The 26527-nt window shown below is 33.2% G+C and overlaps 1 protein-coding gene and 1 long non-coding RNA gene across 3 annotated transcripts; both read left to right on the top strand.

The window, feature by feature from the left end:
- Positions 2875 to 4582, top strand: LOC108663473. The gene is made up of 3 exons (XR_001929523.1): positions 2875 to 2915; positions 3572 to 3645; positions 4515 to 4582. It is a non-coding gene; the product is annotated as an uncharacterized LOC108663473 (long non-coding RNA).
- On the top strand, positions 7686 to 26241 carry LOC18589558 (nuclear pore complex protein NUP214). 2 transcript variants are annotated; one of them, XM_018127775.1, is made up of 17 exons: positions 7686 to 8074; positions 8191 to 8402; positions 8499 to 8667; positions 9018 to 9164; positions 9948 to 10072; positions 11868 to 11980; positions 12510 to 12646; positions 13140 to 13305; positions 13478 to 14570; positions 15079 to 15231; positions 20108 to 20165; positions 21269 to 21402; positions 21476 to 21600; positions 21803 to 22148; positions 23310 to 23499; positions 23634 to 25703; positions 25779 to 26241. In XM_018127775.1, exons 1-17 carry the CDS (start codon positions 7879 to 7881, stop codon positions 25892 to 25894), a joined length of 5550 nt encoding a protein of 1849 aa, XP_017983264.1. In that variant the 5' UTR covers positions 7686 to 7878; the 3' UTR covers positions 25895 to 26241. The 2 variants fall into 2 exon arrangements, with proteins under 2 accessions (XP_017983264.1, XP_017983265.1); XM_018127776.1 differs by having other exon boundaries at positions 23634 to 25673; positions 25779 to 26177.

Raw genomic sequence — 26527 nt, 5'->3', positions numbered from 1 at the left:
TTATATATATATATATATATACTTATATTATTATTTCACTATTTGTTTATTTTATTTCTTCCATTTAATTCCACTACATAATCCTTCAATCTTTATATTTTAAATTCGATCCTTTTAATACATCTAAAAATTTCAATTTTCATCTATCTTCCTTCCTTTGTATGTGTACCACCCAAAATATCAGAATTACACTTCAACGCGGTATTACCATAATATTTAAATATTTACTTATCCGCGTTGGCTCGACTTAGCAAAACACGCTTATTTCACTTTCGTCGCTCATCTCCAAAAATTTATTTGTATTCTTTCTCCCCCACTTGGATCAACCATAGGATCCTTCTTCATGATTAATTTCGACATTTTGTTAAATATTAATATTTTAATATTATTTTATTAATAAAATATTATTTTATTCTAAAAATTTCCTTTTGTCTCCTTAGTACCCAAAATACCTTATTACGCCTCAATTGACTTCCGAATCCCCCTTTATTTCACAAATTCTCTTCCGTAAAATATTATTATTTTATTATTATTTTCTCGCATACGGAATATTTTATCCTAACTATTTCTTTCATCTTTCATCACTTTTAAATATTATAATTGACCTTAACTTGCATCCGATAAGCTTTATTAGTCACTGTATCAAAATATGGGGTAATACAACAGATTACCCTTAATCAGTTAGCATCAGGCTTAACTAATTAAGGAAGTGCTGGAATCTAAATTTGAAGTCATGCTAATCAGTTAAGAAGTCTAGTTAATCGGTTAAAGCACATAGGCCTAGTACTTTCAACCGCCAAAATCAAGTTTAAAAAGATAGTTGACAATTGAAGGGAGTTAAAATGGAGAAGTTCAAAATTCGAAGATTTTCTAATTGATTAAAAGCTGATTTTAATCGGTTATGATTGAAGGAAGTAAAACTTCAATCAATTAAGGGAAAAACTAACCAATTAAATGAACACTGCTGCGTAGAGAAAAATAAAAATAGAAAGTTTGTAATTGGTTAAAACCTGTTGTAAACAATTAGAGGAAGTTTGCTAAAGAAGATGGGCTTAAAGACAAAAATCTCTTAATTAGTTAGAGCCTCCTATAATCAGTTAGAGTATGGAACAAAAAGCAAGATAGTGAAAGGTAGAGAAGTTGTAATCGGTTAGAGCAGAGAACGTAGTAGCAAGACAGTGCAAGCAGAGAAGTTATAATCGATTAGAGCTGCTTGTAACTAGTTAATCAAACACTGTCTACCTATTTGAAAAGAGCAGCTAGAAGACAAAATAATGGCTAAAAACTATCTTTAATGGCTAAAATCAGTCTCTTAAATATTTAAAGGCTCTCCAATAGTTAAAAATGATATGGAGAAGCCACTAAGAGTGATTTTGGCTAAAAACATTCAAAAACCTTCTCTTAACACTTGTATTCCACTCCTACCCTTGTGAAAGTGTTTGTGTTGAAACTTGTACAACTTAAATAAGTTAAGTGGTCATTTGTACCTTCTTTTATCTCCTATTTCTTGTTTACTTAGAGTGTGCGAGACACTTTAAGGGGTAATCTAAGTTAGGGCAACCTTGGGGCTTGTTGTAAAAGAATTAGAGCTTGGGTTAGAAGCTAAACTTGTAAAAGCTTGGTGGAAGCTGTTAATTCTACTAGTTTTATTGAAGTTAGGTTGAAAATACTTGATTGGGAAGTTCAAGGTTGAAATACCCCATACTTTGATATGGTGATAAATAAAGTTGATTGAATGCAAATTGAGGTCAATTAAAATGTTTAAAAGTGATAAAAGACGAAAGGAGTAGTTTAGGATAAAATATTTTGCAAGTGAGAAAATAATAATAAAATAATAATAATTTTATCGGAGGAGAATTTGTGAGATAAAATGCGATTCGGAAGTCAAGTGAGGCATAATAAGGTATTTCACGTATCAAGGAGACAAGATAAAATTTTTTTAAATATTAATATTTAGCCGGATGTCGAAATCAGTCATGAAGAAGGATCATATGGTTGATCTAAGTGGGGGAGAAGATGACAAGCCCGACTCTATAAAAATATTTGTCATGACATACATGTGATGGATAGCATGTTTGCATGCTAGGAGAGTCCCGAAAAATTTACAAAAGTCGGTATTGTACCTAGAGGTACAACAAAGTTGATTTAAACCTCGAACTAGATCAAATAGAGAATTTACGATGAAATTAAGAATTTTAAAGTCCCAGAATGGTTTAATATGGTGATTCGGAGTTTGAGGATCAATTTGGAGTCAAACCGGAATTTTCGCTATCTAGGGGCAAAATGGTCATTTGCCACCTGAGGACAAAATGGAAATTTTTAGAAAAGATTTTTGGCCCCATTTGACTTATTGGAGTAAGATTTGAGGTTTAGAAGTGAAAAATTTTAATTTCGGTATAATTTGGAGAAAAAGGGTAAAATGGTAATTTTGCCATCCGAAATCAAAAATTTAATTTTTGAAAGGATTTTGATCAAATTTAATTATTTGGAGTGTGAAATGAGTATGAGGAGTGCAAATTATGCATTATGGCAAATTTTCAATTTTTGGGGCAAAAATGTAATTTTTGAAAAGTTCGGGGGCAAAAGTGTAATTTTGAAGAATTTGCTCCACCAAAACTTTGGAAAAATCTGGAAATTTCACTTAAGACTTGGATAAGTCAAAGGGAATGCATGGTGGAAAAAGTAGGACAAATGGATGGCTAGAAAAAAAAATGAATTAATAAAATATTTAAAATATGAATAAAATAATATTATTTCATTAAACAATAAAAAAGGCATAAAAAAATCAGCCCACCCATTCTTCTTCTTCAACATTCGGCCAAGCAAGAAACAAGAGAGAGAAAGGAGAAAATAAAACCCTAGCTAAGAAATTTAAAGGGAAAATAGGTGGAAATTCAAAAATCAAGTGAAAAAAGGTAACATTTCTTAAATTTGTCTTGTGCTTTACCTTTCCCATGCATTTTCCATCATTTTTCATGGTTGAATCATGTGATTTGAGGATGATTTGAATTCTGGTCATATGGGTTTAGAGAGAGAAAGTTGTTAGATAAATTTGATTTTGAGCTATGTTAGTGTTTAGTGTTAGTTTAGCATGTTTATGAGTAAAACAACAAGAAAAATATTTATCTTCTCCATGAATTTCCCTAGGCCGAATCTAGCCAATGGTATGTGAGGATGAGGTTGACTTTATTTTAAGAGAATTGGGTGGAAAAATGATGAATTATGAGGTTGGAAATTAAATGGGAATTTTCGGTGCAATAAATTGAAATTTTTACCCACTAGGGGTAAAAGCGTAATTTATAGTCCGGACTGATAAATTGGACCAAATTCACAGTCATTGAGGTATTGTGGATATAATTGGATAATTGAAATTGAAATGGATGGAATTGGAGTCGAATTGGGGATTTTAGGAATTTACACCGTGTATAGGCGAGTTAGGTCGGACACCGCAATTAAGCGATTGTCTAGACATTTCAAATCCTATCTAGTGCATACGCATGGATAAGAGCCTGAAATAATTTATGATAAATTGACACAATTTATTGAATTTTGTGTCATGGATTATGGATAGGTGGTGAGTCAATTGTTTCGGGTAAGAGACTGCACCCGAGGGCGGAAGATAGGAGTATTTCTACTCCTAAAACTGTGAGTAAACTTATTATCGTCTTAATTATCTAGAGTAGTTTTATACAACTGTGTGATTTTATGAAAAATGGGTTTAAATGGTAAATTGCTATGTTTTAAGAGAAATTGTGATTTTATAAAATGATTTTATAAATTTTCTGGAAAATCGAATATTGGTTTTGAAAATAGAGTAATTGGAGACTGCTAGTTTGTGTTGCAAATTTATGGTTTTGAATTGAATGGCTTATGACAATAAATGAGCATGAATGGCTAAACTGATTTTGGTGTTAGAATTATTTATACTGTGTATTCAGCCTTGAGAGGCTAGGTTGCGATAAATTGCCATGTCATGCTAGAATGAATTTTATTGATTGGTGGATTATATATTAATTATTTACTGCAGAGGGGGTTCCGTGGACCAGCCTATTAGAGGGGCACGGTAAACTCCATTATATTATTACCTCGAACGGAGAGGCGCGTAGGGTATCTCCTGGGGTAAAGCTTAGGGTTCACTTCACGCCAAACCACCACGTGAAGGGGAACTCAGCCAACGCCAAGGAACGGCTGTATTTTTCTCAAACCAAAAATATATTTTAAGTGTATACAAAATTTTAACAGCCTTGGCGGACTCGGTTGGATGCCCTGCGCAAGGTATCACCGAGTATGAGTTTTGGCACGAGCCAAAGTTTTAAGAAATTCATAAGCCAAGTTGATTACTCGATTTATATGGATTGATTTTATTTGGTTGAAATGAACTGAAAGGTAATGAAATTACAGTATGATGACTTGTTTTAATTGTCTCCATTTACTCGGTTTTAGATACTTTTAATGGTATCTGTTTACTCACTGGGATTATAAAATCTCACCCCTTCTTCCTATACATTTTTCAGGCTCAGGACAGTTTGTAAATAGTCGAGTAGAACGAGAACTAAGCTCGGAACTACATTATAGAAAGTAAAAGTTCACAATCTTACATTCTCTTGGTCAATTGGGGCCCACGTGTCATTACAGATCAAAACTTATATTTTGATTATCTGTATTTCTATTCATACAATTTTTACTTTACTTTCATGTGCAAAATTTTATTTACGAATATTTCTATAAAAATTTATTTTATGAGAAAATAGAATATTTTATTGATTATTTTTTAATAGTACTAGTTATTAACAATTTGCTTTCAAATGAACGTTTTAGATACTTAATTTGTTTTAAAATCATTAAATATATATTTTCTGCTTACCTACTACATTTTTAGCAAGTTTTGAGATTTTTGACGAAAAATTTACGAAAATGCCCCTATGAGCTAGAAAATAATATTTTATTGTTCTTATTTGAAAATGACTTATGATTTTTTTTAAATGCGAGATTTAATAATTGTTGCTCACCGGGAAGATGCGGAAGTTAATGCTAAGCCTTGCGGGGTTTCGATCGGCATTCGGGGTGAAGAATGTCTATCGAGGCATCGCGGCGGTTGTCACGGGCCCGATGGGGAGTTTCGGGTCGTGACAAAGGTAGTGGATGTAGATTAAGTGAACCGAATCACTATAAATATTGTGTTTTGTCCACTTCTCTTAACCTTTCTTTACTTGGTGTTCACTAACATTCACAAGTTCTAAACCATCCATCCTAAATCTTCCAAAAGATTTTCAAATTTATGAATTTATCTTCAAAATATTTTTAAAGTGCTATTCACCCCTCCTCTAGCACTCATTTTGAGACCAACACAAAAAATGTCCCCATCTATTAAAAATAATCCCAACATTACCTTTTCAAAAAATACTCTTATCTCTCAATCGATCTTTCTTTCCTCTACAAATCACCCATCTCCAACGTAAATCAATAAAAAATAAAGTTAACTTTTTCCCATTGTGAATAAAGAATTCATGATTAATAAAAAATTATTTATTAAATATAATTTATGATAATTTTAACCAAAATTAGAGTTTATATAAGTTGTTTTGTCAAATAATTTATTTATAAAAAAGAGATTATAAAAGTAAATTTACCACACAATTTTAGTTTAATTTTAAAAGCTATTATATTTCATAAAAGCTTCATTAGTAACTTTTAAATTAAAAAAAAAAACCAAGTTAAACAGGCTCATAGTTTAAATTCAAAATTCTTTTCTCTTGACAATTGCAATGGAGACAGTATATAGATTTCAAGTTATTAATTAATAGAAAATGTAAAAATTGAAATTAATTTACTAGGTGCGAAATCTGGTAAGGTCATTCTTCTAAATGTGCAATCTCTATTGCTTAGGGCAATGGCCCTAGCATTTCAAAGTCACTAAGAGTGACATTGATTTCTCGTATGATAGATAAATAGATAAGAACAAATGAGATTGCAAATAGGAAGCAAGAGGATGTAGTACGAAAAAAAAGAGAAAACCTATTTAGGAGAAAAATTGTTTTATAGTTTATATAAAATGGAGTTGAGATGTGTTTTTGATATTTTTATGCAAATGCATCAAATTCTCTATACTGCCCTAATTTAGACCAAGTGGCAAAGACTTGTGGCAAAAGAAATGAAATTTATTACAAGTTTTTATTAAAAAAATGAGTTTTATAATTTTATTATTTATAAAAATATAAATACTCCTAAATTAAACAAACATTTATTAAATATTTGATAATTAATATTTATATTAATTGTATGAATATGTTCCTTTCGTTCCAATTTTTTTTCTTATCTTGTTTTGGATGTTTTAAAATTACATTCTCTTTCTTTTCTGAACATATGCAACTTTTAATTTTTTTTATATTCCACAATTATTTTTATGGTCTTTTTTAATATTGAAAATTATAAAAGATCAATTTTATAAAAAATTTAAATTATTAATATTAAATATAAATATAATATTTGAATAAGTCTTTAAATTATTAAGAAAAATTCAAATAAGCCCTTATACTTTTATTGAGTTCAATTAAGCCCTTAAACTTTTATTTTGAATAAAATAAATCTATATACTTTTATTTTAAGCCGAATAAATTCTTATGAATAATTATTAGCTTAGTCAAAATGTCATTTGTCATTCCATATCACACGGTGCTAATGTGCATACTAACATGTTATAATTGATAATGATATGACATGTTAACATATTATAATTGATGATAATGTAACATGCTAATACGGTATGATAATGTGATTATGTGGCATTTTTCATCATTCAAATCAATGCCATATCAGTGCTATATGAATATAAAATGTCAAGTAACATTGTAATTAATGACAATTAATTAACCATTAGTTATAAAAACTTATTTAACTTCAAAATAAAAGTATATAAACTTAATTGAACGTAATAAAAGTTTTATTTAAATTTTTTTAAATAATTTAGAAACCTTTCATAGCATTATGTTTTAAATGTACAAGAACTTTTTCAAACTTTAGAAAAGTCCAAGAAAGATAAACAATTTAAGTAAAAGGGACTTAACTAATAAAACATAAAAAATTTGAAATCAAGATTACAATTACTGAATAATAATTTTGAATATAGAGTAGTACTAGTACATCTTTTTTGACATAATATTAAAAAAAATTTTAAATTATTTACAAAAATTTAAACAAAATTTTATTCTTTTATTATATTTAATTGGGTCATAATATTTTTATTTTGGATCAAATAAGTTTTTATAATTGATGATTGATTAATTATTATTAATTAAAATATCACTTGTCATTTTATATCTACACGTATTGATATTATATTAATATAAAAGATAAAAAATGTCACATGGTCATATTATTGTACCACATTAATATGTTATATTATCATTAATTATAATATATTAACATATCACATTATTATTAATTATGATATATTAATATGTTATGTTAGTGTTTCGTGGTATAAAATGATAAAATGTATTTTAATTAAATCAATAATTAGTTATAAGAGTATATTTGAATTAAATTAAAAATATAAAAATTTATTTGATTTAAAATAAAAATATAAAAATTTGATTAGACGTAATAAAAATATAAAAATTTATTTAAAATTTTTTAAACAATTTACGGGATTTTAAGATATTATGTTTTTTTTTTATGAAAAAGAATGCGAGCCGGAGGCAGGGTGAGTTTCTACAGACACAGACGGAGTGACGGAGCAACACTGAAGTAAGCAATATACAAGGGCAACGGGTTAGGGTTGAGTTGAGTGTTCCCGCCTAAACCCTAAATTAAAGTTGCTGAAGTGGGCAACTGAAATCGGATGTTAATTGATTGATGTTGAGAAGTTGAAAACTGAAAATGGCGAGCAGAGTTGAAATTGAGGAAGAGAAGGAAGGAGAGCATGTTGATACCACGGATTTCTTCTTCGAGAAAATCGGCGAACCCGTGCCTATCAAATCTGAGGAGGATTCCCTATTCGATCTCCGAAGCCCTCCACCTCAGGCCCTCGCCCTCTCCCAGCGTTTCCAGCTGCTATTTCTCGCTCATTCATCTGGTGGTTACCTTTTCTCTACTTTCTCTCTTTTCATTTTTGTGTTTGTATTTCTGCACTTGTAATGTTTTCGTGTGAATAAATAAATAAAAATATAAATTTTATCAAATGCTTTTTAGGGTTCTTGGTAGCGAGGACCAAGGATGTGATTAATTTGGCCAAAGATATTAAGGAAACTGGTTCTCCTTCTAGTATTGAGGATTTGAGTTTGGTGGATGTTCCCATTGGCAAGCTTCGCATTCTGGCTCTTTCCCCCACCGACGATTCCACACTTGCGGTTTCTGTTGCCGCTGATATTCATTTCTTCAATGTCAACACCCTTCTCAATAAGGTACTAGCATTTCTTTCTGTCCCTCTTTCTTTCATTATAGTTAAGAGGCTGTTTCCTTATGATATCCTGTTTATGCATGACTCTGCCTCTATGCAGGAGATAAAGCCATGTTTTTCCATTTCGCTTCCTCAGTCAAGCTTTGTCAAGGATTTTCGATGGAGGAAGAAGAAGGATAACTCCTTCCTTGTTCTTTCAGATGATAGCAAGTTATATCATGGAACTCTTACTCACCCTCTTAAACATGTGATGGATAACGTCGATGCTGGTATCTTACTATGTCTTCATTTAAATAATCCATCACTACACATTATTCAATTCTCTTTTACTGCATATAACCTAAATGCCACTGCTGTTGTTGGTTTTTGCCTTCTTTAATAAATCAGAAGGTCCGTATTTCTCCTCTAATGTGTCTACGATTGCTTTCCTTTTCTTGACCTTTCTATGTTGCATGGGAGTTGCACTTCATTGTTTAAGCATAGTTTGAAGAGTATTTAATGAAAGATTATTATTCCATCATCTCCCATCTCACTTCCTTTTCTCCTCCCTCTGTTGAAGAATTTCTGTGTGCTAAAATCTAACTTAGCTCTTTTCTTGCTTTGTTTTTCTTTATCTTAGTTGAGTGGAGTGTAAAAGGTGCTTTTGTTGCTGTGGCAAAAGATGATAGTCTTAGTATTCTGTCAGCTAAATTCAATGAGAAGTTGTGCATGGTACTGCCATTCAAATCTTGGATTGGCGATTGCAATGGTGATTGCACTGTAAAAGGTATTTTGCATTAAATGGATTTTTTTTTCATCTTCAAAATTTCTTTAGATTTTTATGTTCTTGTATTTATTTCTTTAAACAGACACTTTAAGGTACTGGCTTATATATTAGCTATGGACTACTTTATTCCTGTTTGTAATTGCATACATTTTGTGATCATATTAGAGGTTACATTCTTGTCTTATTTTGTCAAAATGGTAAGATTTTCTTTTTACTTTTATGAAAAGTGAATTAAAACAATTAATATGCCTTTGATAAAATCTAGGATGAGTCTTTGTAGGGTCCATATTTGGCATCTATCACGTGCTGTGTTGTACTTTTTTTTTTCTTGGGTCAGAGCTGCATGGCATTTATCTGCATTTGGTATGAAGCCGTGTCTGTACTGGTGTTTTGAATTGTTTAAGGTTATTGGTTAAAAACATTTGGAGCTTAAAATGTATTTTTTCTCTTTAAAAAAGATTGTAATTGTGATGTCACTATGATGCTAGGTTCATTGATTACTTCATAGTTCTAGTGTTGCCAACTACAGGGCAATCTTGTGTAGAAATTTTATCTTAGATCATAATTAAAGTGTACTTTATATCTACATCCTTAGGTGAAAAAGTATATAAAGATTTTGTTGTTTGAACAATGCTGGTTATCGATGAACACACACTTAAAGCCCTATTCCTATTCTGTTTAAAGCTATTCCTTTCTTTCTTTTTATTTTTTTATTTTTGATATCAAATCTTCGGCGTTCCTAACCTCTGAAACTAAATATTTTTTATTTAAATAATTTTTCAGTGGATACTATCAGGTGGGTTCGTCCTGATTGCATTGTTCTAGGTTGCTTTCAGTTTACTGCAGATGGTGAAGAGGAAAATTACCTTGTTCAAGTAGTCAAAAGCAAGACTGGCAAAATCACTGATGTTAGTATTGATTTCTTACATGTAGCTTGATGAGTTTATATAGAATTTGTTGTGATTTAGTTTATCAATTTGCTGCTTGTTGCAACTAATATGATGGTTACCAGTGAGAGAGGTTCTCTTGGAGTCCACTGCTATTTCTCGTGAATAGCAACTAACCGTATTTTATTTGGCTTTCAAGTTTAATAGGTAAATTATATAGCTTGCTTTGGCATCAGCTTTTGGGCTTTTCCCTCTAGTAGTATTCTTTTGTAGTTATTCATTGTGTCTTCTTTGAATTCACTCTGATCTATTCTTGCCCCCTTCATTCACGAAATCCCTATCTTTATTCGCATAATCCCACAGTGGCTTACTATTGAACCAGGATCCAAATTTCACAAAAACTAGCATCTGTTCAAAATATTTATGCACCATTTTGCCAGCTGCCGGCCTCTTGAACATGCCACTGGATCATATTGTCTTCATGTTTGATATTTAAATCTATTCTCCATCTAATTCAAACCATAAATCCCCCATTTCCCTAAACCAACACAGCAAAAGGTCTAATGAGCTAATTTAATGAATTTGTCCTACATTTGCTGAGCTTGTGCATGGATGCTCTTATTATGCACCATATTAACTGCTGACAACCTCTTGAACATGCCAGAACCTGGATCAGTTCCTCATCTTGTTTAATATTTAAACCTGTTCTTCTTCTAATATAAACCGTAAATGCTTTCTTTCTTTAAACCAACTCACCAAAAGGTCTCATGGGCTAATTTAATGAATTTGTCCCACATTTGCTGAGCTTGTGCATGAATGCTCTTATCTTAATTCAGGGGCAACATATTAGAAAAGAAGTATCTTAGCTGTATGTTTTTCTTTACAATGATGCTGGCAAGGTTAGAGTTATATGGTGTTATTCAAGGATGGCAAATTAACCCCTACCCGATTTTATGTTTTATTTAGTTTTATATTTATGCATGTATATTATATTAATTAATTTATTCTTTAATACTAATTGAAGAGATTAACTTAATAATATAATATTTTTAAGATATAAATATTTATTTTACAGTAAAAAAGTACAAATTTTTATAAAATTTCAGAATGTGTCGGGTGCATGCTATATATATTTTTCTCAGGTTGGGTTGGGTATTAAAAATGATAAGCTCGTGTCAGGGTGGGTTGGTTTCTGGTTATGAAGACAGAGTCAGGTCAAGTTCAAGGAAGGGAAAAGTCTGCCTCACCTTTCCCAGTTGCTATTGTGTTGTCATTGGGCCTTATTCTGCTTTTAAAGTTTTATCTTCTTATAAGTGGAGGATGTTAGAATACTTTAGCAGGCTCTTGTGTTTGTGATTATCAATGCCATTAGCCTTTGGCTTTTCTATTGTTTTTAGAACTTAAGAGTTTGCATGAATAAGTGCCCAAGAAAGGTATTTCTTTAATCTCCCTCCAAGAACTTAGGCTTATGCATTTGCTTAATTGCACTCCAAACAAAAGAAGGAGATATTAGTTTTCAACCTATTGAACAAGAGATTCTGGAGGGATTCCTACCTTTAATTAGTATTCATGATATTTAGGAATGCTAATTACATTTTCGCAATGCTCATTTCTTGACTTGATTTTTTATTTTTAATTAATAGGAGCTTATGAAACCATTGTATTTAAAAATTTGTCTTTATGTTGGTCAACAGCCAACTTATTCCTTTACCTAGTGTGTGATGAACTGTTGAGGTTACAGAAGACCATATTAATCCATTCTCTCTTTCAATGTTATTGTTGTTGTACCTTTAACTTTTAGAAATATTCATTGCAGGCTACTTCTGACTTGGTTGTGCTCTCCTTCAGTGATTTGTTTGCTGGTCTGATTGATGACATTGTGCCTTTCAGAACTGGACCTTATTTATTCTTGAGCTATTTGGAACAATGGTAATTTGATTTAGTTTCATTCTCTTGGATTCTTTTTTTCCTCCTTGCATCGGGAGGCTTGTCCTTTAGAATTAATAATATTCATCTCATTTCTAGAATTGCAAAAGGTAATTCTGACTTATTTAGTCACAATAACTCACTTAAGAAAAACTGTAAATTAAAAAAATGTTTTCTTCTATTTCTTTTTAATTATGACTTTGTTTTTTGTGCCATTAAAATGATTTAAACTTTGTACATAAAGTTTACCAAATGGGGAATTGTTAAATATTGTAAATGCAGCACTAATCAGTTAACTAAGACCGGGGGTAGACCATTGTTCCTTTTCTTTCTTTCTCTCTCTCTCTCTTTTTATCCATCTAAATGCTATTGTTTGAAGATCAATTGACTTGCATATTCATGTTTCTTTTTTAAGCAATTCTTTTATATACCTATTTTTTTTCCTTTTCTTTTTTATTCAAGTGCTCTGGGAATACTTGTTCATATGTTGGTTATGGGGCATTAGTAATTTTTGTTCTGGATTTGATTACAGTGAGCTTGCAATTGCTGCTAACATAAAGAACACAGATCAGCATATTGTGTTACTCAGTTGGTCACTTGGTGAGACTGGTGAAGCTTCAGTTATTGATATTGAGCGTGATAATTGGCTCCCAAGGATTGAGCTTCAAGGTTTTCAACCTGTCTTTTAGACTTGGTAGAAATAGCTCAAGCTATTGTTTTGTTTTTCGTATCTTTTTTTTTATAAAGATCCAAATAGTCAATTGGTAAAGCATTTTTGAATATGGATTGGAGGAAAATCATACTTGAGGTGGCTGTATGGAGTTGGATCCTAGTTTAGAACTTGGGTAGTGCTGCTTCAAATCTTGTTAAGAATTCGCGTCTTTCTTACCGTTTTAGTAGCCTATTTTGTTCTTTTCTTTTTGAAATTTGCATTTTGATATCTATTTATATGTATAGTTACTTGTCTAAAACTTAACTTTTCAGATCTATATATAGTAGGGAGAAACTTACCAGCCCATTTTCAACAATATAGTGTCATCTTATGCTTTGTGCTCACTGATTTGTTTGCTGTTTTACCCATTGTTTCAGCAATTTGTTGGATGCTTCTGTGTAACTTTATTGCTCTATTCTAATGCAACTTTGTTGAATGGTCCATGCTTAGAGAATGGTGATGACAATTTGATCATGGGGCTTTGCATTGATAAAGTTTCTCTCTTTGGGAATGTGAAAGTCCAACTTGGAGTTGAAGAAGTCAAGGAACTTTCACCATATTGTGTTCTTATATGCCTTACTTTAGAGGGCAAGCTTATTATGTTCCACATTGCAAGGTAGGTTATTTTATTTTATTTTTATTTTGCCCCCTTATCTCCAAATTGTTTTTAGTTAATTTTATGTTTCCAAATGAAGTTGTTTTTAATGCAGCTGAGCAGCCTGTGCATTATGTTGGCATCGTCATCATGCTTTACTCACGATTAGCTATTGTTTTTGTTATTACTGCAGTGTCACTAAAAATGCTGTTCCATTTGATGTTGCTGCCCATTCTGATAAAGAAGAGGATACCCCTGCTGTGGTACCTGAAGAATTTGATCTACCTAAACTTACTTATGGGCAGGGTGAGCAAAAGTCAGAACAGGTAACTTCGGTTCTTCCATTACTGGATCAAAGCAAAAAGGAGCTGCTTACTAATGGTAGTGAAATTCCTATTAAAAGTGATGTAAACCTTTCTGAAAGGAATGTGAACTCTGTTATGCATGCAACCAATGAAGCATTCGATAAGGATAATATTCAGAGATCAGTGTCTTTACAAATCTCCCAGTCTTTTGAAGCTGTTGGCCAGCAAAAACCTCCAACCACAAAGCCGCTCCAAGAAGCAGGCAGTCAACATAAATTGCTTTCTGGACAGCAAGGTACAAATTCAGGGCAATCATTTTTGAAGACTTCTCAACTAGAGGGACCTGGTAACAAGTTGAGGGATGGTAGTCAAACAGAAACTCAAAAGATTGCAGGAGTTGGATCTATTGCTTCTTTTGGAGGAAAATTTTCAAATGATACCTTAACACAACCAAACCATGAGAATGTACCAAAAAATTTTGAGCTGGTTAAGGAATCAGTAGGCAAAACTGGATCAATTGGATCGCAGAGTGCATCATTTCAGCCATGGCCAATTCCATCATCTCAGTCACTGATGAGTGGAAAACACATGCTTTCAGAGGAGTCTGATGCCAGATCTTCATTTTCACCTTCAAGTCATATTCAGTGCAGTAGATCTCTGGGTTCTGGAGTTACAATGGATACTACATGCATTTCTATTAGCAATGTTGGAAAACCTTCACATCTGAAAGATACTGCTGGGACATCAATTTCAGTCGATAAATTTTCAGGGAGACCAGTAGATACACAGAAATATTCAATGGGGGCAGGAAATATTGAGTCAGTACCTCTAATTTGTGGATCACAATTATCATCACAGCTAAATTTTGCACTGGAAAAGTCTCCCAACCAAAAGCTTTATCACCCCAAGGATGACTATAAATCTTCAACCCAGTCAGGGATGCGGACATCTGAACCACACTTATCCAAACAATTCAGCAATGTACTGTACTTGTTCTTGTGAGTTTTATATACAATGTTTTATCTCGAGCATGCTTGATTCTACGTTATGCTTTTGCTTAACTCATTAGTCAGTAGAACATAGAAGATCAGTACTGGCATTTATTTTTTGATAAGCCAAGTCATTGTTTTGATCATTATAAATACCATCAGCAGCTTAAGCCTCTCGGCTTAAGGCAAATGCATCAGAGAATATCGCACCCTGCCAAGATCAGTACTGGCATATATTTGCATTTTTGATCCTGAAATATCATAGGGTTAAGTTTATTCTTTTTATCCTAAACTATCATTTTTTTTTTGGTTCTTATTTGTCACTGTTCCTTTGTTATTTTCTATCTTGTGCAAAATGAATTTTGGCAATAAAAATTGCTTAGGGTTTTCTGAGCAAGAGAGAAATCTGGTGCTTTTGTATTTCTTAAATATAGATGGTTGTGCATCTCTATAGCTCTTACTGTTCTTTTTCCCTTTTTTTGCCTCCCTTTGTTTTTCAGATTAGAGAGATGGCTGAAGAATTGGACACACTTTTGGAATCTATTGAAGAAACTGGTGGCTTTAGGGATGCTTGCACTGTTTACCAAAAGAGTTCAGTTGAAGCGCTGGAGAGGGGAATAGCTTTTCTTTCTGACAAATGCAGGAGATGGGAGGTATTTTCTGTATCAGTGATTCACTGTGTCAATTTATTCCATTGTGTTCTATGTCCTTCCTAGCTGTAGCTTTTGATTGGTTGATATGCTTTGATCTGTTGAGATTTAGTTACTAAATTCTTCTGAAGAATTCTTTGCTCGGCAAGATACATATGAGAAACTTGATGCTATGACTATAAAATAGTGTCCTTGCCTTATTGATGCATAAAATTAGAACTAACCTGAAATAGGAAACCTGCTGAGATATTACTCTCTGACTTTAAAACATTATGTCCAATGAAAATGAAAAGAGGAAGAAGAAGAAGAAGAAGAAGTTAGAGCTATCATTTTGGCTGGTCATGTTTCCTGGCTAGCTTGCTGTGAGGCTATGGAAATGAATCGTTGAATACTAATATATTAAAACAGCTTTCAAGTTAGTCTCACAGTTTCCCACCAACTTGCTTTCTTTCAGAATGAGCTGGTTTGTTTCCTAGTTTGCAATTTTCCTTTTCCTTTTTTTTTTTGTCAAATTATTTTCAATGATTGAACAGAACTAGCATGTAAGAAACTAAAATAGCTGAACATTCCACCCTCTCCCTCCTCTCATATCCTAGAAGTTCTTTAAAGCAATTTTCATCCCTTTTCCCCCCCTCCTTTCTCTCTCCATACTTCACCCATGTAAAAAGTGGCAGAATAGAAGTTTAGAGTGAAGTTAAATATTGTTTTGACATAGAAACATTTATGAAAACTTACAAAAGCCTGCTTGAGATTTTGTAGAAATATACTTTCATTCTTGTATCATGAAACATATTTACGTAACTCCCTCCACATGCACATTTGAAGGAGGTAAACATAAGAAAATTGCCGCAGCCATTAATTATAAAATGGTGTCACAGCAGCAAATTGTGAAATAGAAAAAGTAAGACAGGAAAACATTAATAGCAAATTCTCACATGAAAGTTACTTCCGAAAACTGCCACCAAATTGTTAGAAAGTCTTCTAAGCATTACTAGAATCCAGCCTTCTCAATGGTGGGTGTAGGAAATCTCATGGAAAATAAATTGTGAGAGAAAAGAATTAGAGAATTCACATCAAATTATATTCTATATAAATTCTAAACATAATATTTAGAAGGGAGAGAAAAAAACTGAAGAAAGAAATAAAAATGTAAAATGAAAAGAAATTTAAACAATGGGAGAAAATAATAATATATTTATAATTTCCTTGTCATTTTTTCCTTTGGCTCTCTTTCTTTTTTCTCTCACCGAAAATCCCAAACCTCTATACCTATTTTATATGTTTCTTTATCACCTTTTAAAATTTCCCCCCCACTTCTTCTTTTCCCTTCTTTTTTTTCCTGATTTTCTTTTTCCTTCCTTCTTTTTTCTTTTTCTTTCCTTTTCTTCTTTTCTCTTTCCAGCTGGTGAGGGCTATGGGGAAAGGTATGGGCATTGCCATTCAACATGCATGGCAATCTGGCCCTCGGCACTAGTCTATCTGCTGCAAAGTGTCAGAGTTGGCCTCTCTTTAGCAGTGTTGTGAAAACCGGACTGGACTGGTCATTCAAACCAGTTCAACCGCAATCCCTTAATCTCTCCTGTCCGGATGGTATATTAACCTAGATGGAGTCAAAACCGGTAAAACAGGTGGAACCGGCAAATCGTTAACTCAGGAAAACTGGAAAAACCATTATAACTGTTCTGAAATAGAGAAGTGAAATCTAGATCAATGAAACTTTAAAAAAGATCTAAGATTTATTTGCATATTCGTTAAAAATAGAAGATAGAAGAAAAAAAAAAACCTGAAATTCTCATAAGAGAGATCTGAGAACTTCTAGATTTCATACAAGATTTGTATGGCAATGAGAGGGAAGAAAGAACAAACTAAAAAAAAATCAGAGGAAGTGAATTAAGAAGAAAATTAACTAAAAGATAAAAAATGTGGTTGAAAAGGATGAACAGAGACTGCACGTGAAGAGTGGTGAGCAAGAGCAACTGTTGATTGACTATTGAGCATGCTTTGGAATTTCCAGAACTTTTGAATGGGCATGGAACCACCTAGAATTAGTAATAAAGGTACTTATTATATAATAAAAGTGGTGCTTTTCAATATATATATATATATATATATAAAATAAAAGTGGAAGTTGTTATGGTGGTTGAAGGAGCATGATTAAAAAAAACTATATGATGCATGTTGAATTCAAAATGGCCGGTACTGTTCGTTTACACTCAATAATTCAGTTACTGGTCCGGGTATGAAAAATTGCTCTTGATTGCCAAAGAAAGCAATTGGGGTGTTCAGGTTGTGCTATCTTCGAGTTTGGTTGTTTTGGATTTTAGTTCATTTCAGGTTCATACTGTTTTGGGTTTATGCAGGTGTGGGTTATTTTGCAATTATACAAGCTATAGACCCTTTTATAAACACAAATGCAATAAATAATTTTGTTTTTTGTTATAAATGTCAAGTCAATATTTTTAATTAATTTAACAATTTAAGATAAAAATTTGAGAGAAAAAATTTAAATGTAAAAAATTTGATAAATATCTGTATAAATATACATGATATTCTAGTTTTGTGTATATTATATACTCATTAGTAGTATTTTTGTGTGCTTATTATATTTATCTTTTAGTCATTATATTTTTTTTATAATATTTCAATTTTTCAAGAATTTCTTCTTATATCTATTTTATGTTTTGTTTGTTCTTAAATATATCATTCAATTGATCAATTAATTGACTTGACATTAACACTTAGAAGTTGTAAGAAATCCAAAACTATGATATTTAAAACTAATTGATATAATATGCTCTAGATTTAACATTTGACTATTTTGGTATTAATAGAGAATAAAGATGTTTTGGCTTGATGAATAACATTATAAATTTTATTGATCATTAATTTGCATAATATTAAAAGTTTGTAGCAATAGGAAATCAATAATCATGGTATTTAAAATTAATTGATATGATGTTTGATTTATTTTAGCATTTTATCATTTTGACAATAAGGAAAAATTAAGAATTAAGAGGTCTATCTTGATTTGATTTAACTTGATAACTCTATATGTTTATGTGATTGATTAATTTATTAATTTTTTAACTAGTAACATTATTAGCTATTATTTATAATTAATAATCAATGAACTATATGAAATCATGATATTTAAAAGTTGAAATTAATTGATATAATTGTTTGGATATTAATGATGAAGAATGGAGATTTTTTTCTTGATTTAAATTTTTACATTTGAGTGCTTAAGTCTTAATTTTATTTTATTATAAGTATAAAAAATTTAAATTTCAATTTTAAAGAATAACTCAATAAGTCTAATTACTTAAATACAATGAATTTTAATATCCATAAATTACAATATTTGATTATATTTAAAATTAAAACCAATTGTATTGATATTCTTACTTATTAGTTTACTTTTAAATATATTGTTGTTTATGAGTATTAATTAATCCTATTCTTAATTGAATTTTAATTTTATTAAAAAATAATAATAAAACAATCAAATTTCAAATTGAATAAAATAATTCATTTTGTGACCTCTTTCTCTTTTTCCTTCCTCCATAAAAATTGAAGTTTACTAGTGAAGAAAGAAAAATAAGAAAAATAACGACAAAGTAGGTGGGAAATGATAACAACAACAATCTTTCCAAAAATTTCCCAATTCCCAATTTTTCACATGATTATTTACATGTGGAATGAAAATATTCAATGTCAAATTAATAATATAATTTTATATAATTAATTGTTGTAAATAGTAGGGGTAATAAAGAAAATCATTTGATATTCATATTTAGTGTCTTAAATTAGTTCCGGAGTCCAATTCAAATTATGAATATTAAAAATGTTGAATATTCATTATTTATATAATTGTAAAAATATTATAAATAATATTACTTTTAAAAAAATTTAAAATTTTCATGATAAATAAGAAAAAAGTTTATCATTTTTCCTTGAACTTATTTTAGACAAAATCATTTAATAATAGTTTGAGTCTTTTTGGGTCATAAACTTGGATTTTTTAGGGTTTCAGATTGGATCATTGTACGTTCGGTTCATTTCAGGTTCAGGTCACTTCAGGTTTTGTCATGTCGGTTCCGATCACTTTGGGTTTGACTTCTTTTAGATTCTGGTCTTTGACTCTTTTTAGTTGATTCAGATTGAACCGGTTTCAATTTTGAATCAATTCAGGCAGTTTTCATGTTTTGGGTTAGATTTTGCACCTTTATTGACACCCCTTCCCTTGCTGATCTCGCACAAACAGGCCTTTGGCCGCTTCTTCCCTATTTCCCCATGGCTTCCTCCCTCTCCTCTTCAATGGTGTTACTCTATCTTCAGTCCCAGAAATGCTAAAAAAAAAGGAAAATACGAGCTGGAAAGTTTTCAAATGCCCAAATCTTTGTTAAAAATCCTGGGAGGGTCTCAAAAAATTGCAGCTGCCAAGTGGCCTCAATGTTTTTCCACAAATGTTGGTTAAAGAACCCACCAAGATAAAAAATAATGAATTGTATGGTTATATTTCTGAACTCTTTCAATTTTGGAACCCACCAATATTTGATGCATTCTACTATAAAACATTGAGCTCAAATCATCACACGGAAGAGGATCCTGCATCATTTTAAATCTTGGACTTAATCCATTTTTTTCAAAGTCGAGAAAGGCTGGATAGTGATTAACTTTACAATGAAAGTAATTTAAAGTTATCCTTTACTTTATGGATGTGGACGATGTTCTTTGTCTTTGCATTGTATAATCTTGGATGCATTTGAAGCAGTTTTATTCATTTTTCTTCAGATTCTCTAAGTGCTATTCATCCAATTGGATGTACATGCTTTTTGTTCTATTATTTGACCATTGTGATTGTTTCTGGGCCTTGTAGAACATGATGGATGAGCATCTTGGGAAGATCCAGCATCTTCTTGATAAAACTGTTCAAGGTATTGTCAAGTTTTAAAATATCTCATTGAAATTCAAGCATTTTGATTGTGTGGCGATTTAAATGATTGAAATTGTTTTATCAAGAGTGCAGTAACCTTAGAGGAATTGTGTCTTAGTCACTTATTATATTCATGAAAAAAACAAAAAAAGAGGGGGGCCTGGGGGGGGGGGGTTATATTCTAACCACAGATGGACTAAAATCTCATTAAATTTTGAAAATGCTAATATTAAATTTTGATGATATTTTTATTTCATATCTCACAAACACTTACTTTGCTGCCCCAAGCATATTTTGAACAATCTGAGAAAGCAAGATATATTTCCTGACATAACATGGGAGCTAATTTTTAATTTCGAGGAACATTAGTCAACCTTGAGAATGTTATTAACAGGATGGTAATTCAAGAAATGTTTCACCATGTAATTGTTAAAAAATTGATCCTCAAAAAGTTTACTGCACCAGATGCCTAGAAGGCTAGAGGTGACGTTTAATGCTGCCCATCCAACAGTTGGAATAGACAAATCTGCTTCATTCTACACTCCAATTTGACTTAAAAGGATTTAAATTAGTTGATGCTATGTTGCCTGTTTAATATCTGATGCATATGAGGGGAAATAATATTAGCAGGCACCACCACACTTTCTCTCTCTTTATCCAACCCCCCACCCACAATAAGGCTCAAAATAATAAAAGTAATCAATATGCATTAGATAATGTTTAATTAGAGATATCTTAACAGCCACCATAGGTGATTGGATTGAGGTTACTGACATTTGTACTGTTGTGACGAACTATGTTGCTGTGCTTTACCACAATGGCTCAATAAGGCTCAAAATAATAAAAGTAATCAATATGCATTAGACAATGTTTAATTAGAGTTATCCTACTGGCCAGCAGAGGTGATTGGATTGAGTTTACTGACATTTGTAGTGTGGTGACGAACTATTTTTCTGTACTTTACCACAATGGCTTTGTAAGCTGTGGGAGTTTTGTTGAATTCTTAAGATTCACAGTTTGTTTAGTACATGTTTCTGTTTCTTTTGACAACCTTGTGAGTTGGTTCTGTTATAATGTACCAATTACTCTTGTGCTGGTTACCAGTTTTAGCAAGGAAGATATACATGGAAGGCATTGTTAAGCAAGCTTCTGATAGCCAATACTGGGACCTCTGGAATCGCCAGAAGTTGAGTTCTGAGCTTGAGCTTAAGCGGCGACATATACTGAAATTGAATCGGGTGAGTTGTCAGTTGATGGTTAATGTGAAGAGGACATGTCTGATTTGAGGTTTAATTAAGTTTTCTTTTCCAGGATTTGACCAATGAGTTAATTGAATTAGAGAGGCATTTCAACACCTTTGAACTCCATAAATTTGGTGATAACAATGGAGTTGATGCAGGTTGGAGAGCTTTGCAGAGTAGATTTGGGTCTTCAAGGTATGTTTAATGCAGTTTGTTAGCTATCATATCCAGCATCCTGAGCAGAATTTATTTCATTCCTTGTCAAAGTCTTCAAGCCACTACAACTATAAGATGACAAAGAGGCTTACAGATTCATGGTGGAGAATATGTACATGGTAAACTAGTTTTTACAGCTTTAGCAGAAAAATTGCTGAACTGAGCACTTGTTTCATTGCAGACACATACAGTCTCTGCATACTTTACATAACACAATGAATTCACAACTAGCAGCTGCTGAGCAACTTTCTGAATGCCTCTCACAACAAATGGCCATGCTGAGTGTAGAGTCACCTGTAAAACAACAAAATGTGAAAAAGGAGTTGTTCCAAACAATTGGTTTAGCATATGATGCCTCTTTTACCTCTCCAGGTGTGACAAAACCTAGCAATACTTCTTCAGTGAAGAAACTTGTTCTTTCCTCTGGGTCCACTGCTTCTAGAATTCAGTCCAGGAGAAACCCATCCAGTGCTCTGAAGAGTTTTGACCCAGAAATTGCAAGGAGGAGGAGGGACTCGCTGGATCAGGTAACGTCTTCTTGCGTTATTCTGAATTCTTAATTTTTATAGTAGATCTGTATCCTGAATCTGCTTTAGCTATGTACTTCTAGTTGAAGGTGCACTCAATTGTTTGTGAAACGAGCTTCAATTGTTAGAGTGGAAAGTATTGTTTATTTTATAACTAATCCTAGAGTTATTTAACTTTCTTATTATTTTCTTCTTTTCTTGTTCCTTTTGGTGAAGTTGTAGATGGAATCCTCTACCATTGTTCTGTATCATTATCCTATTCACTTAATCCTCTTTTATGTAATGCTGTCTACCAATATACTTGACAACATAACAGGTCAAAGTCAAAGTAGAGTTACATAGAAGAGTCTTTATCTATTTCTTTTCTATTAATTTCTTCCCAAACAAAAGGTAATATATCTTGCGTATAGTATGATAGGGTATTGGTGCATGATAGGGGCAAGTCGGCTAGAACTTTCCCTATCGTTCTTTTGTGCAGGTCTTAATGTGCATGCAGCAGAAAAATTTGTTCCTGATATGGTTTTATGGGGGGGTATGTCTCTAACAGTGGTAATTATGGCAGTTTGGTCAACTCTGTTGGAGGAAAAGCACTAATTCTTTATTGGTGCTAGCTATAAGATAATTTTAATGTAAATGATTTGGTGCATCAGAAATCCAATTTATCAGGAAGCTTTGGTCAAAAGCTCATTTGCAAATGTTTTTACTTTCAATATGTGGGGCAATTGGCAACCTATTATCATTTCAAACAGTTTGACAGCATGATATAGATTAGATCTCTTCTTATATACTAGTAACCATCCAGATTGTTTTTTTCTTTCTTTTTTTTTTTTTTTTATAATTGGTGGAGGGGGGGATTCGAACGCTGCTCTTTAAGCAGGGGGATAATGCAGCAACCAATGAGCCAAATGCTCGGGTGCTTCAGATAGTTTAATTAAACGGTTTTAGAATTTCTTATTTGCTTGATTGCACTTTGGATTACCAATCATGCTTATAACTTGATGGAAACTTTTTCCTTCATACCTGCATGAGATAATTACTGATTATTTCTCTATGGTTCTTTTTTTCTTATACTTTTTAGTAGATTCTTTTCTTCTTCCATTGTACTTTCTAGAACTTTTGCAAATTCTAATGTGTAAATTATTTTGTATGACCTTGTGACAGAGCTGGGCTAGTTTTGAGCCTCCAAAAACTACCGTGAAAAGGATGCTTTTGCAAGAATCAGCAAGTGTAAAAAGAACATCCTTCACAGATAAGCAGAACTTTAGCCCTTACGCTCCTGAGGAATCAACAAGTTCATTGTCAAAGGAACACCCAGCAACTTCAGCCATGTTCTATCAATCTGGAAAAGAAGGTAAGGCATAACTAAAACCTTACTATTTTCTTGATAAGGTCATTTCTCCCATATATCCCTTAAGTTTATTTAGCTGTATGCTTTTGGGAGCCAGCCACTAATCGTACCTTCCATGCTTGTTTGAGTTAAAACAGGCACCCAGGATGCATTCCCAAAGCAGGAATCTGAATCAACCCTATTCAGATGGGCTAATAATTCTCTAGTTGCGCCACAATCTACTGGGTGGAACTCTTGTACAGTGCAAACAAGTAACTTCTCTGCTTTGTCATCAACATCAGGATCACAACCTATGGTGGTGCAGAATCGTTTGGGGGAAACTTGCAGTATTCCTGTTGCTAAATCAAACACTGGAGCTTCTCATCTTGAGAGGTTTAATAGTTCATCTTTCTATGAGAATGAGATTCAATTCACTCAACAGTTTAGACCTGATCTATGTCAAGAGTTATCAATCTCCCAGGTGGCTTCATTGCCAAAGAAATCCACAGACATCCCAAATTCAGATGGTAAAGGGACTGTGCTTGCAAATTCAGCCCTTGGGTATGTGAAACAGGTGCCATCAACCACAAAGAGTACACTTTTTGGTTCTTCTAACAATTATGACCCCCAGTTCATGCCCCCAGCTGCTGTTTCTGCATCTTCTACCCTTTCAGCAAAAGTTTCACAAGTCAATTTTATAAAAAGCAAAAGCCAGCCCAGTGAAAAGGTATCAGAGTCTTCTGCATTCTCAAAACCAGTTTCAGATTCATCATCAACTCTTTCATTATCATCATCATTTTCTACGGTGCCAACCTCATCAGTCACATCAATCCCCACATCAGTTTCTATGATGTCATCTGCAACAATGGGTTCATCATCGGCCCCAAACTTTTCCTTTTCAACCTCATTTTCAATCGTTTCATCTTCATCATCTGGAACACAATTCAGCGATTCTATGACAAGTTCTATAGTTTCTGCACATGCTAATAGAAAAGCATCATCTTCATCATCATCACTATCAATTTTTCCCTCTGCTGGTGTTTCCTCTTCAAATTCCCTCTCCATTCATCCTCACCAAATACCTGTGCCCTTCCCTTCTGATTCACCACCCGTAAGTTCACCATCAGAGATTTTGAAAACTGAGGCTCAACCACGTATGGAAACACTTGGCTTGAAAAAGAATGTCGATTCAATGACACAGGCACTACCACTGCAGCATGAACTTCCAGCAGCGGGATTGAGTTTGAAGCCAGAAGCTGCAGTGTCATCTTCACCGATATGTGAAACTCCTACCCGAATATCATCTGGAAGCCAGAGCAGCATCATTAATGTTGCAAGTCCTGCATCTAATTTGGCATCAAATGCTCATCCAGTGCAGCCTGCTACTGGAGATATTCTTTTTACTGCACCATTGTCAACTAGTATTAGCACCACTGATGGAAAAAGTGGAAGTTTGGATGTAACGGTTACACAAGAGGATGAGATGGAGGAGGAGGCTCCTGAGACAAACCAAAGGACTGAACTTAGCTTGGGAAGCTTAAGTGGCTTTGGCAATGGCTCAACTCCTAACCCAACTGCTCCTAAGCCTAATCCATTTGGTGCTCCATTTGGAATTGTGGCTCCACGTATGGCTAGCTCTTCGTTCACCACAGCTCTTCCTAGTGGAGAGTTGTTTAGGCCTGCATCTTTTAGCTTCCAATCTCCTCAGCCTTCCCAATTGGCTCACCCTGCAAATTTTGGCGCATTCTCTGGTGGCTTTGCTTCTAGCACATCTGGTCAAGCTCCTGCTCAAAGGGCTTTTGGCCAACCAGCACAGCTTGGAGTTGGACAGCAGGCTCTGGGATCAGTTCTTGGTTCTTTTGGGCAGTCAAGACAGATTGGTACTGGACTACCAGGAAGTGGTTTTGCTTCTGTGAGTGGTTTTGGAGGTGGTTTTGCAGGTTCTCAATCTGCTGGTGGGTTTTCTAATGCTGCAACAGGAGGTGGATTTGCTGGCGTTGCCTCTAGTAGTGGTGGCTTTGCTGCTTTGGCTTCAGGTGGTGGGGGATTTGGTGGTCTGGCTTCTGGTGGTGTTGGATTTGGTGGTCTGGCTTCTGGTGGTGGTGGATTTGGTCTGGGTTCAGCTGGAGGATTCACAGCTGCGGCCTCAGGTGGTGGTGGTGGAGGAGGATTTGCTGCTGCTGCCGCTGCTGCCTCAGGTGGTGGTGGTTTTGCAGGAGCTGCCTCAGGTAAAACTTGGCCTGTATTTGGGTCTCAAAATATTGTTTAAGCTTGTGACTCATGTCATGTGAATATCTATACAGGGGGTGGGTTTGGCGCTTTCAGCAGCCAGCAAGGGAATGGTGGTTTCTCAGCCTTTGGAGGTGGCGCAGGACAAACTGGCAAACCTCCTGAGCTTTTCACACAAATGAGAAGGTAGTTTAACAAATTCCAGATAGCTGGGCCGAGGGGAATTTAATTTATTAGTGGAAAAGTGATCAAGTCATCTCTTTTGCCCTTTTAAGGGACTGACTGACTGCAAATGAAGATCGTTAAGTTACACTACAGTTTTGTTAAACGGTCCTTAATACACGGGCTTATACCTTAATCCCAAGTTGACTGTTTATTTTTTCGGTAGAGAGTCCAAAAATGAACTTTATAAGGGGAGGATGCTAACTTAAGATTGTTTAATACACGTCGACTGCCTACTTAACATCCGTCAATATCCCTGCGCAACAACGTGGATCATAAACCGAAGTACACTCGTACTTCATTGCAAATATTTGCTAACCACCTTTTGCCGTATTTGATTCCATATTTTTCTTATTTATTTACGATATTATATTAAAAAACCGTTAAAATTAATTTAAAAGTTTAAAAACTTTTTGTTGAATTTAATCAAATTTTTGTATTTTTATCTTACGATAATTATATTTTTATAATTAGTAGTTTGATTGTGATTAGTTAAAATGTTATTTATTATTTTATGTTCATATGGTATTGATGGCATGATCTTGATTTGAAAGGTGAAAATGTCATGTGGTTATATCATCTTTTTACAGCATGATGTCAC

This window comes from Theobroma cacao, chromosome 9, assembly GCF_000208745.1.
Source record: "Theobroma cacao cultivar B97-61/B2 chromosome 9, Criollo_cocoa_genome_V2, whole genome shotgun sequence".
Classification (NCBI taxonomy): Eukaryota; Viridiplantae; Streptophyta; class Magnoliopsida; order Malvales; family Malvaceae; genus Theobroma; species Theobroma cacao.
This window is presented reverse-complemented; position numbering and strand designations above follow the sequence as displayed.

Excerpts from the sequence above, each read along its gene's own strand:
- LOC18589558 (XM_018127775.1), top strand. The coding sequence starts at position 7,879 with ATGGCGAGCAGAGTTGAAATTGAGGAAGAGAAGGAAGGAGAGCATGTT. Across the intron at positions 10,073-11,867 it reads AGACTGGCAAAATCACTGAT|GCTACTTCTGACTTGGTTGT; the intron begins GTTAGTATTGAT and ends TATTCATTGCAG. Across the intron at positions 14,571-15,078 it reads TATCCAAACAATTCAGCAAT|ATTAGAGAGATGGCTGAAGA; the intron begins GTACTGTACTTG and ends TTTGTTTTTCAG.